Source organism: Polypterus senegalus, chromosome 2 (genome assembly GCF_016835505.1).
Source record: "Polypterus senegalus isolate Bchr_013 chromosome 2, ASM1683550v1, whole genome shotgun sequence".
Lineage (NCBI taxonomy): Eukaryota > Metazoa > Chordata > Cladistia > Polypteriformes > Polypteridae > Polypterus > Polypterus senegalus.
In genome coordinates this window covers 134,023,826-134,044,066 of record NC_053155.1, presented here as the reverse complement: position 1 = coordinate 134,044,066, position 20,241 = coordinate 134,023,826, and the positions used below count along the sequence as shown (strand labels likewise).

Genomic DNA, 20,241 nt, shown 5'->3' with positions numbered 1-20,241 from the left:
CATGAAACCTTAAAAGTATTTCTTAGAATATTTGCTATTACTGTGCACTCATTATGGCAAACTAACAGAATGACATAATATGGAATAGATGCATGATATTTGAGGAAAAAAACAGCCATGTAATTTCAGGCACATTTTACAGATTGAGAGTAGTAAAACTCGCCCACAAAATAAACATTGGATTTTTTTCCCCCACAAAGTTCAGGAAAACAAATTTGATAGCTAGTGAACTAGAACTTTGTCTCAAGTGGGGAATTTGGCTTTTTACAGAAGCTCATGAATACATTCATACACACCAATATCACTCAAAAGAAAGAAAACTTCTGTTACAGTCACAGTGAGGATTATACAGATGAATTTCTGTTGAAATAAAGGAGCCACTTTCTAAAAAGTGTCAGATTGTCTACAGGCGACAGAAAATCAAGCAGGACTTGATACAAGTGACTAACAGCCAGGCTGGACTTTGTAAACCAAGTGTGGAATTTAGGTGTGCTAAGTGAGAGGAGTGTGTCACTACCAGTTGCACTCCCCTGTCCAAACAAACTAGGACAGGGCAATGGAAGGAGAAACCATGAATCACCCCATTTAAAAAAAAACCAAAACAAATCCAAACCAGATATGTCTACACACCAGTCAAATATTGTATCAGTTGTCAGGAAGCCAAGCTATGCAGCAGCTGAAGAGCTCAACTCAAGCAGACCAGTTATGAAAACTAACACATAATTATGCAAACATAAATAACATCTTAAGTGATTGAAAATTTGAGGAATTAACCAAGATAAGGTTAATAAAGGTGATTTTTCCTTTACTGAAAATTTAAAAAAGATTGATGTAATTTACTCATTTTAAGAAACCAGTGCAGAAGGTTTCAGTGGCATGTTTGAATATTCATGGTAAGAAGTTATTCTGTGACTGAACTTTACTTCATTCATCAGAAAAGAAAAAAACAACGTGAAGTATATGCTGGATTACAGTCATAGAAACATGGTTTGTGTGAAACTTAACAAGACAATAAGTGCTTACAAGGATATTTTACTTACCTACTAAACAAGAATTTTATAAATAAGTATACTATATAAAAAGTTAAAACATGTCAGTCTAATCAAATACAACTTAAGGCAGCTCACACTACCCAAATGTATTATCTTTAATACAACACATACCCAAAAAAAACCCAAAAAAAAAAAAGAACTTAGTGGTCAGTTTGGCTTTGGCGATACGAAAAAAGTGAGACACACCCAAGGATGAGTAAGGGCATATGAAGTCTGCTGAAAGAGTCCGCGTCAAAGACAGCAAGAATAAAACTGGACAGGAGGTGAGAAATGGGAAAAAGCTTACGAGAGGGAGCGCTGCAGAAGAAACTTTCACACACATAGAGGAAAGGAACTAAAGGTACATATAGGTAACTAAAAAATAGTTGCTATTGCTTGCTCTATCTTCAACAGTTACTGTGACTAGTTACCAATAAAACAAAAATATGCATTTTGAGGCCATACTAACATATTTGAAGTTCAGGACAAGGTAAATTGAAACCTCAAGTGTACCAAACATGCATCTTATCAATAAATCAGCACAACATGTGAAATTGATGAATACAAAGGTTCAAATACTACCCAGTTGCACATTTCAGAGCAATTAAGTGTAAAGACCTTTCAAATAAACTATCCAGACCACGACAAAATGCCTACCTGCCAGTATTATAGCGTCCACCATTTGAAGATGCTCCACCATAGATATATACATTATTGATTGATCCCTGAGCCATTTCTACAACATACATACAAAGAACATTCAAGTTATTTCATTGCACTTTGCAAAAAAAATTTAGAAAATACACTCTAGCCAATTTAAGTGAAATATCCAAAAACAAACAAAAAACTAAACAAAAAAGGGCAGAAATTATTCTGAATGTTTTGTGCACAAGTAGGATAGTTACCTGTTACATATGGTTCCAATGATTTAGGCACTAAACTTCTTGCAATTTTCAGGTCTTCAGGAGAACACTTTCCAGACTCTAAACCACAAGCCATCCCCATTCGTTTCAAAACCTCAATGTCATCGTGAATTTCAAATGTGTTGTCAAAATTAAATAAATACTCGAATCTATCAAGCAAAGAACAAAACCTCAGATATTAAACAGAATGCAAAAGGTATGTTTTCTATGACAGTGTTTTCATAAATTCATCACAAACATACATTCAAGAAAAAAAAAAAAAACCCTTACATAATGAAACACCTACTTTACTGTCCAAACAAAGCAGTTGTCAACTAAGATGCTGAGCCACCTATACTTAACTTTTCATTTCCACCTGCAGATCTTCTATACTGTCACTTAAACAACTTGTAGCCCATTGATGCCTCTCTAATTATAATGTATACAAATCATTAACGTACTATAATTAAACTCTCCAGTAATCAGAAAAATATTTTGCTTTTGTCTTTATTTATAGTGGTGACACAACAAGGAAAGGAGAAGAGTGGCTGTTTGGGCTATGCAAACAAACGAGAGGTATTTGTCAGGCATCTTGTATGTGTCACACCACAACAGAATGGAAAGGCAGATCAAGACTGTGGTGGAACTCCCCATGTCTCAAAAACATTTGTGTAACCAGAGATGCTGTTAACTCTGCCTGTTGAAATGTGAAAAGCTTATAATACTTAGAACTTTGAAACTGGGCATAAAAGTAACAATTCCAAATGGTGTGATCTGACATTTTAAGGTAACATGAACCGGCAACTGTACTCATTATGAGGCGTGATCAAAAAATAAGGTGATTGTTAAATTAAAAAAAATTACAGTAAAAGACACATTGCCATTAATCCCCCTCAAAATACTCCCCCTTACTTCGAACACAATTATCCCATCGTTCTTGCCCTTACATGGCTGCCTTCAATCCTGAATGGATTCAAAACGTTTACCTTTCATGGTCATTTTGACTTTGGGGAAGAGCCACAAGTTGCACTATGCCAGATCCAATGAATAAGGCCGATGAGGACACACTGTAATAATTTTATTTGACAGAAATTGTCATGCCAGAAGCTGTGCGTAACACGGATGTTATCATGATGGAGGATGAAACTGTTTGTCCATTTCTCAGGTCGTTTTCTATGCACATCGTTTCTTAAACACTCTCATAAGCCCTTATATTCAGAGTTTACTGTTGTGTTTCTGGGTACAAACTCGGCTCACACAATTTGATCAAGGGCAAAAAACACAATCACCATCATCTTGATATTAGATCTTCACTGGCACGCATGACATTGAGGCTGCCACAACAGCGTAACTAAAGACACTCTTGAGGTCCACTAAAGAGGACTTCCAGAATGGCTTCAGGAAGTGGCAAGAATGATGGGATGAGTGTGTTAGAAGTGAGGGGGAGTACTTTGAGGGGGATTAATGGCAATGGGTCTTTGGTAATACATTTTTTTAATTGAAAAATTCACTGTATTTTTTGATCACATCTATTAAGTATGATATGTGAATTCAACTCAAAATTGTGTTACTGCCAGCATAACTGAAGACAGAGATAAAAAAACTCCCTTGTGTGGCATTATTTCAATGAATTTTTTTTTCCTTTACGACTGCAATGCACAATCAGGTTAGATGTGCTTCTATATGCCAACATGTTCACTTACACTTAACTTACCATGACAGATCATTTTAAAACATTTTGCAGACAAATACCTATACATTACATTCAAATGTTAACTGAATAGTTTCCAATATAAAGGATGCTAGAGCCTACAAATGATTGTGCTTTGCACAAAACGTTTTGCAGCTTATAACATCATGGCACAAACACAATGTTCACTGACAGAAAACACACTGGAGGGAGGTAAAGAAAACATTCACACAAACCTACATTTTAATAACTATTCAATTATTTGTAATTTATTGATTAAGCATTTCAGTAATTTTAATCTCCCCAAGATCAATATGGCCAGGAATACATTTTAAACTGTTGTAATTGTTTGTTGCTACCCTGTGGCAGTTTACAAAGTAAGGAACATTAATATTTTGAGGAGCATGAAAATCATGAAATAGATAGGACTTAACCATAATAAATAATAATTGCTTGTGGATAGTGCATTTACTTTGGCAACAACTTAAACAAAAAAGTGTTGAGTGCATCCTGAGAGTTAAAAGAAGACTGAAATAAAAGTAGTTTGACTCTGCTTAAACTTTTTTGCCCAATACTGTGTAGCATATGAGTAGATGAATTTGAATTTCAATGCTACATCTTTACTCGGTATATCTGTGTACGGGTATCTGTTACTGAACTTCAAAAGTTTGGAATCTTTAAAAATCTCAAAATTCGTCTGAAAATGAATGGCTCACTGCTTCAACACAAACAGAAAACTAAAAAAAAAAATCCTCTAAGCATCTACTGCAAAATGTATACCCAAGTCAATACTTTTCAACGTACTTGTCATTTGAGATGCTGCAGTCAATGACTGTCTTCTTGCTGGTATTCACTATAATAAAGGGCAAATGAATCACAGAATTTGAAGGTGGAGGACGATTATTCTGTTGTTCTACTTGTCGATTTCTCTGTACAAGATTTTTAAAGGCAATTTGCTGAAAGACGATTAGAAGACAGTGTTACTACAGTATTTGTATTGTGACTGGAGACCATGCACACACTTTTAATTTATCTTTTTATTTGCAGAACAACTTACTGCAGTTTTGTCAAAAATACCACAAGAGGAGGAGAAAAAAAAGCTTAATGATTGCAAGTAAAATATTCAAATATTTCATATCAAATTACTGTTCAGTAAAGTTTCTCCTTTCATTTTTTTTTTTAAATTATCAAATATATTTTAACCAATATAACAGAAAGAAAGAGTAGCAATTATTGGTTATAAAAGGCAGTTGACATTTGTAAAGGTGTCATTCTGGCACAAACTTGTAAGGGGAACAGTGGTAATAATTTCACTAAGTACAAACACAAACTATCAAACAGATGCGGGGTAACTTGAGACTGCAACCATGTTCAGCTATTTTATGGTACCCCTGAAATGTTGGACCACCCATTAAATTAATAATTAGGATTATTGTTATTAAAATAAATTATAGTACTGGCAAGAAGATGCTATTAACCATTATGAAAACTTGAGGCTTTTGTTTCAAAAGCAAATGAATCCTATATAAAAGGCATTATACAGATTTAGGGGGAACAACTCTGTCTGGGCATACTTGCAGTAACATATGAGGAACAAGTCACCAATTAACCTGAATATCTTTAGGCTCCCAAGTAAGAAGAGGCAATACATAGTTGATATTAAGGTCTAACACTCGCACATTCTTCCTAGATTACCAGTATTTCTATAATACAAGGAAAATGTATTGGATAAATACAAGCAAACCCAAAAATAGTGGATGTAATGCACAATGTTTACATAACTCTTGTCACCCAAAACACTTAAAACCATACAAGCTTTACCTGTAAAATTAATTCCTGTAGCTGTGATTGCTTCTGTTTTATTCTCTCTAGCCTTCTCTGCCTCTCCACCTTAAAATCATGATTTTTACACATAGAGAGATACAAAACCAAATAGGTTAGTACACAGTTGAGTTATAGAATGCTGTTAGCTTAATAAACAGTGTACTAAAGCTATTTCTTACTAAGGTTAAACAGCAGGTTTCAGGGATTACAGCAAGCTTCCCATACCTCTAAATTTTGACATTCCTGAGCTGAGTTGGTAGGAAGTCCAATCCATTTAATTTCTTTCTTCTCTTTTGAAATAATGTTCATGGCCATGAGCACATTTAAGGCATCATAGACTCTACGTCTTATGTTTTTCTGATCATATACATGCTAAAAGGATGAGGGAAAAAAAAAAAACACCTTCAAGTTTAATTTCAATATAGTATTACTATTTTTTTATAGTTTTAAAAGCATCTAACAATTAAAACAGCTTTCCTTATGGAAGGAGACCTTTCAGAATTTACATATTTGATAGAAAGGCTTTTTTTGAAAAGTTAATGCAAACACCAACAATCTGATCCCTGAAAACCTACCTGTTTACAAATGATGGATTGATATTAGAAAGCAAATCAAATGAAAAGTCAGTTATGAGAAAAGCACAGACTCAAAAAAACATAAATGCTAGTGTTCTTTGACAGAAAAATGACCATAGAATTATGTGGAATGAATTTACCCGTTATAAAAATTGCTGTAAAAAGGTTAAAACATACTTAGAATGTAATTTTTAAGTTAACTCCTAACAAACTTTACCCAGTTGATATTTCAATTTACTACTCAGGACAAAAGATTCAAAGAATGATAGCTTACTTTAAATTTGGTGACAAGAAAATCTAGGGCATGTTGTCAACATATAACATGAGTCTGGACAATCTGCTGCATAAAACCAATTCTACTAATTACATTTGTCAAGTTTGCTGTGGCCCTTCGGGTTTTAAATAATCAATGTTACTCTTCTGTTTCTATACGCTTCTGGTATATATTTTTACTTTTTGCTATTATCACAACTACATTACAGTCAGTTTGAAACCTTTCATGTCGAAATTGTTTTTGCCATCTGAATTTGTGTTCTAAAGTTAAGTACATTCTATAAATTTTAAAAACACCTTGCCAGCACAGGCACTTTACAATGTAGGGTATGGAGAAAAATCTTAAATACTTATCAAATATGTTCATTTTTCAAACCAAGACAACTGTCAAGTATTGATCTGCATCTTCCGTGTTTCTGACACACAATTGTGACAACAAAAGGGATCTGGAAATACCCATTTTATTGCATATTCCTGGTACTGTTTTGCTTGGGGGATAATGCTTACTTTATTTATTTGCATGTGCGTGTTCTCACATAAAATACAGAAATAAAACAAAAGCAACCGTGTGGTATGAAAAGTTTACTGTGATTTGGTCTTTTGAGAGGAAACCACCCCACAGTAGTGAAAGGTTGTTGCACAAGATGACTACAAGTACTGAACTACTGTCTGCAATTTCAAAAGAAAGCCAGGCATCCAATCTTATGATATTGGTGATTTTTGTTCAAAAATGACTTATATATGCTATTTTATGAAGTTAGTGTAATCATAAGATGCAGATCAATACCCAAAAACTGCCTTGACTTAAGAAATTAACATAGTGGGTTATTTTTTTTTTTTTTTTTAGCTTTTCCTCCATTCTCCATTGCCTAAAATGTAAGGTTCCAGTGTGGGCAAATATTTCAAATTTGTAGGAGTTTAACTTTAGTAGGGTTGCAACTAACAATTACTTTGATATCCAATTAATCAGTCAATTTTTTTCAATTAATTGAAACTTAAAAAACAAACAAAAAAACTACTTTCACGACACAATTTTATTGATTTTGTTTTTTAACAATTTCTCCAATGACATGAGAGAAAGTTAGTTATAATTCTACCTACAATATAAAACAAAACGGTAAAAACAGTGCAACTAACTTAGTTTTTTGCCTTAAAATATAACCAACTTAATTATGTCACTTAAACTGCTCCAGCAGTGGGTTAAAAATGAAACTATAGCAGAAACTGTTATATTGGTAGCTTTTATATATATATATATATATATATATATATATATATATATATATATATATATATATATATATATATATATATATATATATATATATAAAAACACCACAAAACTCTCTTTAATTTCTTCACCGTTGTCACCACGGATGTAAAATGGTTCTACTCAAGTTTTGAGATGCAATGCAAAAATGTAAGCATGTCTAAATGTTCTTGGCTAAAGTTGGCACTCTTTTTGGAAGTTATGCTGCCTGCAGCTGAAAAGAGACACTCCAATGTCAAGGTAGCAGGGATATAGAGGTAGGTCTTTGCAAGCCTGGCTAGAATGATACCTAGCCTCATTAATCTTCCATCAATGTAATGGATTTTCTTCTTTGGCAGCTTGTGTCACTCCAAAGTATGTCTGGATCTCATTCTTTAAAACTTGCCCACAGATTTCTTCAGCTTCTACGTCTCTTGTCATCTTCTTCACTGCAGTTTCCCCAAGCTAAGGAGTGAGTCATGTAAAGTGACAGCAGTTGTAGATTTAGCAGCTGTACTACTAATAGAGGTACTGGCAGCACAGATTTTGTGTTCCTGATGCTGTTGGTGATCCACTTTCCTTTTCACTTCAAGTACCTGTGTTTGTACTTTAGCTTTCAAGTGGAACACTTGCTCTGGTGTCAGCAATGTCAGTTTTCTATACCTTGGGTCCAGTGCAGTAGCAAGGACTACTACGTTTGGTGCAGAGACTAAAAATTGGGTCTGGGCTATTTTTTGCTATGAATTAGTGCACTAATTACTGTGCAAGGAGTGACACCTCAGACAAACGCTTCTTCAATGAGCAGATATTTTCTGTTCAAGCATGTGCACAGTTGATACACACAGAGCAGCACGGTTACACAATTCTGGAAGCAGGGTAGTTGCTGACTCAAGGGTCCACAAGAAAGGACTGAAATTTACATCATGTGCACTGCATGAAAGTATCACATGGCATCAGCAGTTTGCCGGCTCAAGGAATGAGCCATTTTAAAGCTGATCACATTGCCATTAATACTGTGTTGAGTGCATAAAAATGTAAAATATGCTATACACTACAAAATAATAATTGACTAAATGATGCTAAATAAGATTCATACGTGTATGTTTTGATATAACTACAAATTCGGCTTTAACGACAGACTTAGAAACATCTCATTTGTACTCCGCTGATTGCCCATACTCAAAACTGATTTTAAATAATACAGTTATCTACTGCAGAAATACCAATTCAACAATACCCCTAAAGTTGTCATTAAGGTCAGTTTCACAGTTGCAAAGTATAATAATGAAACCAAGTTAATGCCAGTAACACAAAACCTACAAACTGTTTTAAATTATTCATTATTCCTTTATCGTTGATAAAAAATGCACATGATGAGTGTGTGCCCAAGTAGGAAAGAATCACAAACTCAGCAGGGTAGAGCAAAGGACAGACTCGGAAACAGTTTTTGATCCACTCAGTGTGAAAATGCCCTAACAAACAGTGGGAAGTTAGCTCACCGTGCTCAAGGCACGTCTTCCTCACATTCCCACGTGTTTCCTTTTCAGGTGCTCAATGTTTGACAGTCATACTTCCATGACATGCCAATTCTGAATTGCATTTTACAACCATTTTTGTTTTTTGAAATGCACTGCTGCCGAAGGTGATGACGCAACTTCAAGTGTGTGAAATCACCAATCCAACTATTCAACAATGACAATCACAGGCAACCAATTTAATAATCAAATTTATCCAAATTATATTTGTCAATTAGATGTTTCAGCCCTAAACTTTAGGACACAATTTCATGCAAGTGCATATGTACCATGTATGTTAAGAAACAACTTCAATATTAAACACATTGCATTTATCCTTTAACAGAACTTTGGGCATAGCAAAAAAAAAAAAAAAAGAAAATCATGGGTTCACATGGAAGCTTATTTGCTAGAGATAATTTGAAACATTGCATTTGGGTGGTGCCATGGTCAGTGTTCATACCACACATCTTCATGTGTTTGGGGTGGAGATGGAAAAAAGGCAAGGATGCTATTTACTTCACAGAAGGCAAGGATGCTATTTACTTCACAGTAAGAAAATGTTTCATGAAGGTTCATATATGGGTTCAGGATTTAATAACAAATGCTGGTCTTTGAAATGTGCAGTTTTTCATCCAAATGAAGTAATACACAGTTTGTTACTCATTACATTTTCTAACTATATAAATATATTTAGGTTTGTTAATAATGAATATAAATTCCTTTTAAAAGTAATGTTTCCTAACATTGTCTACCAGTAATCCTGCTTTAACTTGTAATTTTGCACTACCCTGATAACACAATCAGCAGCCTATATTTTTTATTATACCCTTTAAACAATGGAACACTAAGTAAGTGCTTTCTCTCAGTATCTATACTTTTAAAAGAAAGTAAATCTCATTAAAAAAAGTGTACAAAGTGTGTCAAAAATCATCATCGTACAGTAACATAACAGCACATTTTGAAGGCACTTGTGGATACCAGAGAGCCATACTCAACTATACACACCTAAGATACCCACGTGCACTCAAATTAAAATGGAGACCTATGCAACATTTGTAGGCTTCCTTTTTAAATGTCTCCACATCATTATAGCACTTTCCTCATCACTAATTCTCCAACTTCCCGTGTAGGTAGAAGACTGAAATTTAGCAGGCTTATTCCTTACAGCTTACTTACAAAAGTTAAGCAGGTTTCATTTCAAAATTCTACATGTAACGGTCATAATGGTCGACAACGTCCGCCATGTCGAATTTTCTTATTTATGGCCCCATCTTCACGAAATTTGGTAGGCGGCTTCCGTGCACTAACCAAAACCGATGTACTTACTTATTTCGATGGTATGACGCCACTGTCGGCCACCATACTGAACTTTCCAACGTCACTAATTTCCCAACTTCCCATGTAGGTAGAAGGCTGACCCCATCATCACGAAATGTGGTAGGTGGCTACCCTGCACTAACCAAAACCGATGTACGTACTTATTTCGATGGTATGACGCCACTGTCGGCCGCCATTTTGAATTTTCCAAACGTCACTAATTCTCCAACTTCCCGTGTAGGTGGAAGGCTGAAATTTGGCAGGCTCATTCCTTACAGCTTCCTTACAAAAGTTAAGCAGGTTTAATTTCGAAATTCTAAGCGTAACGGTCAACAACGTCCTCCATGTTGAACTTTCTTATTTATGGCCCCATCTTCACGAAATTTGGTAGGTGGCTTTCTGGCGCTAACTGAAACCAATGTACGTACTTATTTCAGTGGTATGATGCCACTGTCGGCCGCCATATTGAACTTTTCAACGGTCTTTGTTACTTATGGGCCCATCTTCAAGAAATTTGGTACATGGGTTCCTAACGCTAACTGAATCCTACTTACGTACATATATATGTCCATGGCCCGCAGCTCCCCCATCCCAACGCCTCCCACGTTGTTGGCTGCCTACCTATATAAGGCCGTCCGTCGCTCCAGCCTCTACATTCACGTCTCCCTGCTGATGTGGACTGATGACGGTACAGGAGATAATTAGACTACACAGGAGCACTAGAAGAGTGAAATGCTTAAGCCCTTCACCGATGGTTCTGCATATGAGTTGATGGCTGCCGCTGAATTGTTTGGTTGTCGCTTTCAAGTGTACCGAAACGGCCAAATATTTTACACCTTTTGACAACCGCCAATGCATCTTAAACATCTTAGATTGACAGGTGACGATTTCAGTAGTTGACACTTTGATGTTTATGAATGTTTAAACTCTCAAAAGCTGGATTTGATTTTATCGATGAAACCGGTTGTATGCTTACAACACTTGCCAGATGCCGAATGTCACTTCAACACAACAAATCCTGCAAATACTGTCGTAATTGAAACAAACCATGAAACTCAAACTGATTATGACAGCAGCAATCCAAGCTGTGAGATTTGAGACAAGATTACTGTTCACATGGCCAACTGTACGTTGCATGCTCAAGAGTAAGCTCAGCGCACAGCTTGGTCATATTACAACTAGAGGGCCGAACGGACAACATGGTATAAAAAGATCCTTAACACATAATTATTGGCATATTTTCCCTCAGTTTAAAAAGGTTTAATTTTCTTCTTAATAAAAATTTTAATGCAGTACTTCGCCTCTGTGAAGCTCGTGTATCTATATATACACATACATACATACATATGTACATACATACATACATACATACATACATACATACATACATACATACATACATACATACACACACAGTGGTACAGTGGTGTGAAAAACTATTTGCCCCTTTCCTGATTTCTTATTCTTTTGCATGTTTGTCACAATCTCAATTGGATTCAGGTCAGGACTTTGACTAGGCCACTCCAAAGTCTTCATTTTGTTTTTCTTCAGCCATTCAGAGGTGGATTTGCTGGTGTGTTTTGGGTCATTGTCCTGTTGCAGCACCAAAGATCGCTTCAGCTTGAGTTGACGAACAGATGGCCGGACATTCTCCTTCAGGATTTTTTGGTAGACAGTAGAATTCATGGTTCCATCTATCACAGCAAGCCTTCCAGGTCCTGAAGCAGCAAAACCACCCCAGACCATCACACTACCACCACCATATTTTACTGTTGGTATCATGTTCTTTTTCTGAAATGCTGTGTTCCTTTTATGCCAGATGTAACGGGACATTTGCCTTCCAAAAAGTTCAACTTTTGTCTCATCAGTCCACAAGGTATTTTCCCAAAAGTCTTGGCAATCATTGAGATGTTTCTTAGCAAAATTGAGACGAGCCCTAATGTTCTTTTTGCTTAACAGTGGTTTGTGTTTTGGAAATCTGCCATGCAGGCCGTTTTTGCCCAGTCTCCTTCTTATGGTGGAGTCGTGAACACTGACCTTAATTGAGGCCAAGTGAGGCCTGCAGTTCTTTAGATGTTTCCCTGGGGTCTTTTGTGACCTCTCGGATGAGTCGTCTCTGCGCTCTTGGGGTAATTTTGGTTGGCCGGCCTCTCCTGGGAAGGTTCACCACTGTTCCATAATTTTGCCATTTGTGGATAATGGCTCACTGTGGTTCGCTGGAGTCCCAAAGCTTTAGAAATGGCTTTATAACCTTTACCAGACTGATAGATCTCAATTACTTCCGTTCTCATTTGTTCCTGAATTTCTTTGGATCTTGGCACGATGTCTAGCTTTTGAGGTGCTTTTGGTCTACTTCTCTGTGTCAGGCAGCTCAAGTGATTTCTTGATTGAAACAGGTGTGGCAGTAATCAGGCCTGTGGGTGGCTAAGGAAATTGAACTCAGGTGTGATACACCACAGTTAGGTTATTTTTTAACAAGGGGGCAATTACTTTTTCCACACAGGGCCATGTAGGTTTGGATTTTTTTTCTCCCTAAATAATAAAAACCATCATTTAAAACTGCATTTTGTGTTTACTTGTGTTATAGTTGACTAATGGTTAAATGTGTTTGATGATCAGAAACATTTTGTGTGACAAACATGCAAAAGAATAAGAAATCAGGAAGGGGGCAAATAGTTTTTCACACCACTGTATATACATACACAGTGCATCCGGATAAGTATTCACAGCGCCTCACTTTTTCCACATATTGTTATGTTATAGCCTTATTCCAAAATGGATTAAATTCATTTTTTTTCCCTCAGAATTCTACACACAACACCCCATAATGACAACGTGAAAAAAGTTTGAGTTATTTTGCAAATTTATTAAAAATAAAAAAAATTGAGAAAGCACATGAACATAAGTATTCACAGCCTTTGCCATGAAGCTCAAAATTGAGCTCAGGTGCATCCTGTTTCCCCTGATCATCCTTGAGATGTTTCTGCAGCTTAACTGGAGTCCATCTGTGGTAAATTCAGTTGATTGGACATGATTTGGAAAGGCACACACCTGTCTATATAAGGTCCCACAGTTGACAGTTCATGTCAGAGCACAAACCAAGCATTAAGTCAAAGGAATTGTCTTCCCGGTTCATGTCAGAGTACAAACCAAGCATGAAGTCAAAGGAATTGTCTTCTCCATGATTGTGTAGCCTACAGAACTAGACTGAGAGACCATTTAAAGGCTTTTGCAGGTGTTTTGAGTTAATTAGCTGATTAGAGTGTGGCACCAGATGTCTTCAATATTGAACATTTTCACAATATTCTAATTTTCCAAGATAGTGAATTTAGGACTTTCATTAGTTGTCAATTATAATCATCAAAATTAAAAGAAATAAACATTTGAAATACATCAGTCTGTGTGTAATGAATGAATCTAATATACAAGTTTCACTTTTTGAATGGAATTACTGAAATAAATCAACTTTCGTCATGATATTCTAATTTTATGACTGGCACATGTACATATACATACATATACATAAATACATATATGTACACATACATATACATATCATTGATATATCCTTAGTATAAATGGACAGCTTTGGCAGTTGCCACAAGGGCTGCTGGGTGAAACAAGATGAGGGCATTAGTTTTAAAAATGAGCTAAAAGCTGCCGGCAGGATTGCCAACAGGTGGTGACTCTCTACTTTAACACTTCACAACTTGATTACAATCACACCCATCAGACCACAGTATTCTATGGATTTCTGCTCTTGTCCTGAGCTTGCTTGTTTGTGTAATTTCATCTGAGGAGTGCTCCCAAATTCTATACATCTTACTTTATATCGACATCAAAGTGGGAGAATACTTTACATAATATTCAGGAGGGCTGTTCACAGGGAATTTCATTTCTTAACTACGCTACCACCATCTGGGTCTTGTTTATTGTTATAGTCTTAGTGATTTGACAGATTTCTTTTGTATCGGTGATATTAATCAATTTATTGTTTACTAGCATAAATATACACTTTTACAAAAGAACCTCTGAACTATGAACCTTGCCTGGGGGACACTACACATCTTTGTCTCAGTAGCTGGCCTTGTATATGTGATTTTTGCATTCAACTCAGTGCAATAAACTATGGGTCCAAAATGTATAGTACTGTACATGTATATTTCATGATCACAGGGGTTCTGACCCCATAAACCTCGTGAGTCACAAAAGATAATAGTTCATTGTTGGTCAAAGCTAGAAAAACAATAGTCATACTGTCTAGTATGTCATACGTAGGCTCAAATTTTACAGAAGGCGGCTGCAGTGAGCAGCATGTAGATATTAACTTGATATATCCTCAGTATAAATGAGAATATTTTGACACAAGCAAAATATCTTGGACCACCATACAGTTCTCAACTACTAATAAAAGTTCCATGATAATCAGTTTGGGGCTAGTGTTTTTTTTTTTTTTTTTTTAACTTTTTCTCTCAGAGCTTCAATGTCACTGATATTACTTTAGCCAGTTAGGACAGATGCTAACAAAGCCTTTAAAGGAGGCTGTGAACACTGAATAGTAATTTCAGCTTAGGCTGCTTGTTTCGGTTTATCTTTCACCATGTGAGCGTTTAAATTATAAAAAAAAAAAAAAAACAGTATGAATCACTATTTAAGTGCTCCAGTCAGCTGAATTTGAATTGACAGTTCTAGTTTGACAGATCATTAAATTAATATAACAATACTTGCAAAAGGTACATTATTCTGTTCTTAGCTGAAAACAAAAATTAGCTTAAAAAATTACATGACATAAACATGGACCTCTACAGCACTGCTAAAACCTACAGTGCGTCTTCTTCAAGATTAAAGAAACATGCATTCTGAGAGTTATGGGAATATCACGGCGAAAGCAAACCACAATCAAGCAGTTAGAATACTCTAATTGCACACACAACACCTTCAATATAGTACTGAAACCAAATGCCTGGAATATCATCTTCTTATGAGTGGATCGCTGCATAGTTGTAAAAGTAGCCAAACTATTCCAATTAAACTAAATTAAACTGCATGTTAGGGACTTACTGCATCATTAGGGGAAATGTGGTTGTCTGTAGTACTGAACTCTGCAACCAGTTCATCTGCAACTTCATTGTAAGATGTGGTTCCTTTCCTCTGAACCTTTTCACACACCTTCATGGAAAAATGCCTCAGCCCTTTTCCATTCTTCTCCCCTTTTTTACTCCTTTTCCTAAAGAAAAGTACATTTGGTATTACAGATTGGCCAAGAGATTTACATTTTAAACATAAGCAAACTAAAAAGGACTAAAACTAGTTAAAACTATCTGCTTTTGTCAGTAATTCAAAATGCAAACTTACAGAATCTTAAAGTTTTGATGTCCCAATACCAGTCAATCTAATGTCACTGTATTTGTCTTTAGTCTTCTTGTCTTTTAAAAATTGCACAATTAAAAGCTTAAGCTTGTCTCTAAATTCAACATATGGACTATAGTGTATACAGGATATAGAAGATGTATTTGAAATAAATTATTTTTCTCAGAGAAGGAAGAAAAAATAAGCTACCAGTTAGGTCTAGAATAACTTGATTGTTTGCTACTCTAAAAAAATGTTCTTAGGTATTTGAAAATCCATCCATTATCTAACCCTTTTAATTCAGCTCAGTCAGGAGCTTCCAGATCTCATTTTGTTACCAAATGCAAAAAAACAGTCCTGGATGGGGCTTCGGTCTATCTCTGCATAAACTCAATCACAAACCGTCACTCACAATGTACCAATTTGGAGACACCAAATATCCACAATCCTGAACTGAATTAAGCTGGTTAACATCAGACACATGAAACTATAAATTCACTGACAAAAAAAAAAACATCATCTTAAACAGTAAACATAAATGTAAAATATACAACAACCTAAAAGATACAACAATCTTCTTTCCAGAAGTATGTACGAAGCCCCAGATACTGCTTTTGATTCCCAATGGTCTAAAATATTAAGACTATGAAAGAGTACAGTTTGTAACTCTTAATACTGAAAAATAAAGAATTTCAATAACTAAGCAGACAGAGTGGGAAAGAAGTCCTAAGACAACTTAAAAAATGTTATTCTCACATTATTTAACAGTTATGCAACATTGTTTCAGTTGCATAATGAATAGGGCTGTCCTATCAAACATTGTTATTCAAATATAATTTGTTTTAAAAAAAAATGTATTCAAGGACAAAATCTGACATTCAATTGTAAAGTTGTTTGTTTTACCCCGACTAATTCTGGTATCAAAATTACTCCAGTGGTGCTACGCAAAGCTGTAATGATTTATAAATGTCTTTTTACAGTTTACTTCCACAATCATCCTTTTTTCAGTTTAGTATGAATTATCTTAGTTGTATTAATAAAACTTTTAGCCAGATTCCTTCATAACACATCCCACTGCTCTGATTTTTGATCTGCAAGTGTGCTCAAGTAAGTGCTTCTTTAGTGGACTAAAAGTATTATTCTTCTGATTCTGGCCCATTGATTCTTAAACACAAGACACCTAAAGAGCCTCATCTGCATTGGCAAACAGGTGGTGTTCCACAATTACTCAGGGTTACAAGATAGTTTGTTCGAAACAATAACGTCAAAAAAAAAAAAAATAGATGCAATTAAAAATCTTTATGCCACCATCGTTAAAATATTGCTGCATTTATAAAGGAAAAAACAGCAGACAGATTAAAGTCACTTCCAGTTACAGATTTAATGTCTCCTCATAGGTGCAATATTTTGTTCACCACAGTTGTCATTCATTGCATTAAAGCCTTTTGTTTAGACTACAGTGTCTTGGTCCTTCTGGCCTGAAAGTCTCTGCAAAGATGGCACTTCAACTCTGATTCACACCTTTTTTTAAAAGATAAAAGTATAGGCTGGTACATAGAGTTCAGTCACTTAAGTCTTCCGTCTTCACAGGACTTGTTGTCCACCAAGAAGCCTTGAAGAATGGGCAATGGCCACTTTACCCTATAAGCCTCAGAGTCTCCCATGTACACAGCTGTTTCAAAATACATGCACAGGTACCAAGTAATGAACAGCTGTGCTCTGTGAGATTGATGATCAAACCCCCTAATGTTATACTACGAAAGCGATGCACACGGTTGGGCATCCTACTGACACTATCACATTTTGAGTGACACAGATATGGAGAAACACAAACTTTGACAGAAGCAGTACTGTTAATCCAACAATCCGACATTAAATTGCTGCGGACGGAGAGGAACCTTGCCCAGCTGGGATGCATTTAGTGTGGGAGGACTGGGGGAGACAGCATGTTCAGGGCATTATCTCCCCAATTTTCTACAGTGCCATGGATTCTTGCAGGGCTTCATAGGAGCTGGAGTTCAGAAAAGTCCTGTTGGGTTCCGGGGGAGACGCCAGAAGGTGCTGCAGGGGCTAACTTTGTTGGGCTTCCCCTAGAAATGCTTCTGGACCACACTGTTGGGAAAAACTTTAGTACACCCGGGTACCTGAATAAAAGCAGCCAGCTGCCACTATTCTGAGAGCCAGAGTCGGGAGGTGGTGGATGAATCTTGTCAGAGGAGGAGTGGGGGCAAAGAGAAAGGAAAAAAAAAATTCTCGCTTTGATTTGTGCTCTATTGTATTGGGCTGCATGGAAAGTGAGGGAGAAGCGCTTCCCCACTATAATAATTGTGTGCTGTGTGCAAAACTTTTGCCTTGTGTCTGCAGGTGTTGGGCCTGAGGTTACAACCAAATGGTGGCTACTGGAGCATAAACACACAACATTAAATGGTGAAATGAAAAATGCTGGCATGGCATATCTTGTGTTAAAACCGAATAGCGTATGCCCTCAGCAGAGCCTTCTCTTTTATACACTCACCTATTTGAAACAAGTCCTTTTTTTGTACCATGCATAGCAGCTTAACTTTCAAATAGACGTGCACTTATTTGATAATAGTTGGTAAATAAAATTAATGCAGCAGTGCGCAATGATATTTTTTTCAGGAAAAATGCTTCTGTCCAATTGAAATCCATGACATGCTGAGAGGGGTATACAGTGATCTCTCACTATATCGCGCTTCGACTTTCGTGGCTTCACTCTATCGCGGATTTTTAATGTAAGCATGTCTAAATATATATCACGGATTTTTCGCTGGTTTGCGGATTTCTGTGGACAATGGGTCTTTTAATTTATGGTACACTCTTCCTCAGTTTGTTTGCCCAGCTGATTTCATACAAGGGACGCTATTGGCGGATGGCTGAGAAGCTACCCCATCAGAGCACGTATTACATATTAAATAAAACTCCTCAATGATATACGTTCGCACATTTCAAAGCTCTAACAGCCTGTATTGATTTTTGATTGTTTGCTTTTCTCTGCGCCTGACAGAGGGGGTGTGAGCAGAGGGGCTGTTTGCACAGAGGCTGTTTGCTTAGAAGATACGGATGCTCCTCTAAAAAATGCTGAAAAGAATACCTTCACATTGATCCCTTCATTGCCGTGGCTTTATCGCCGGTGCTTCGTTTACTTAAAAGCCCAAGAGCCCTATTGATTTTTGTTTACTTTTCTCTCTCTGATATTCTCTGCTCCTGACGGCACTCCTTTGAAGAGGAAGATGTTTGCATTCTTTTAATTGTGAGAAAGAATTGTCATCTCTGTCTTGTCATGGAGCACAGTTTAAACTTTTGACTAAAGGGTGTTATTTCAAGTCTAGATGGCTCTAATAATGTTAAAAAACGTATTTAGAAAGTCGTAAACAGGTTTTCTATGCTCTAACTGCGAAAATATTTATAAAGATTTATAAATAAAGAATCCTACTTCGTGGAAATTCATTTATCTGTCTGGAGCGGATTAACAGCGATAAACAAGGGTTTACTGTATAACTGTGCGGAGAATATTTGTAAACAGTGTGGGAGAGTTTCTAAGGGCTTAAAATATAAAAATAACCATACAAACACATGGTTTCTACATCGCGGATTTTCACCTATCGCAGGGGGTTCTGGAACGCAACCCCCACGATCAAGGAGGGATTACTGTATTGATGTTTATTTCACCTGAAAGGCTGCTGTACTGTGGGGATTGATTCAAGTCAAAATTAAGATTTGTTATGCATATATGCAAATTCGGAATGAGGACATTCTTTTACTTCTGGAACCTGCTCATTCGACATGAAGTCACAAAGATCCTCATTCATTAATTGAGATTGCAATAAAAAACACTTCAAGATGCTTCTTGTTCAACATGGCAGCACATGAAGTGTGAACGAATATATATGTGCTATTGTATATTTATGCATTTATAACAGTATTTGCAGAAAAGTTATTGTGCATGGTATTTTTGCATGATTAAAAGATATAATTTCAGGATACAGATGAATGATTTCTCAGTTATCTCATAACTGTTAATTAAAAAAAATGCATTTTATGACTTCGGTAAACAATCAGCAACGTATCACTGATCATTACTAAAGATGATTAACTTATGTCTTAAATTCAGTTCTGCTCACATATCACTCTACATGTCTTCTCTTTGTCGTGTCAAGTCATAATGCAATAACAAAGTTTCTCATGTGAGATGAATTACAAGTTTCTGAAATTTGATTCTCTAACTTCGCACTAGTGATTATGTAAAGACTGCAAACTTTAAATATCTTTAAAAATACTTAATTCCTTGCATAATTAATAAAAGTTATTATGAGACCATATTTACAATGTGCTTTATTTATAGAAGTGTTCACAAGAGAAAAAACACACATGCATTTAAGTAATTTTCCCCTTCAATTATAGAAGCGTCAGTAGATGCAAAGACAAATGATTACAACAGCCAGTTTTCTGTTTTGTATAAATGTTGATTAAGAGATTTCACAAAAAAACTTAAA

General features: G+C 36.0%; 1 protein-coding gene across 6 annotated transcripts in view; it reads right to left on the bottom strand.

Annotated features, from left to right (window-relative positions):
- The window catches only part of tfdp1b (transcription factor Dp-1, b), a 96,265-nt gene that overhangs the window by 1,375 nt on the left and 74,649 nt on the right, over nucleotides 1-20,241 (bottom strand). For all 6 annotated transcript variants that reach the window (XM_039744658.1, XM_039744662.1, XM_039744660.1 and 3 more), the window contains exons 6-11: nucleotides 15,440-15,605; nucleotides 5,673-5,819; nucleotides 5,445-5,513; nucleotides 4,428-4,579; nucleotides 1,937-2,103; nucleotides 1,689-1,767 (exon numbers count right to left, since the gene is read on the bottom strand). In XM_039744658.1, coding sequence (XP_039600592.1) covers nucleotides 1,689-1,767; nucleotides 1,937-2,103; nucleotides 4,428-4,579; nucleotides 5,445-5,513; nucleotides 5,673-5,819; nucleotides 15,440-15,605 — 780 coding nt within the window. The remainder of the gene's footprint in view (nucleotides 1-1,688; nucleotides 1,768-1,936; nucleotides 2,104-4,427; nucleotides 4,580-5,444; nucleotides 5,514-5,672; nucleotides 5,820-15,439; nucleotides 15,606-20,241) is intronic.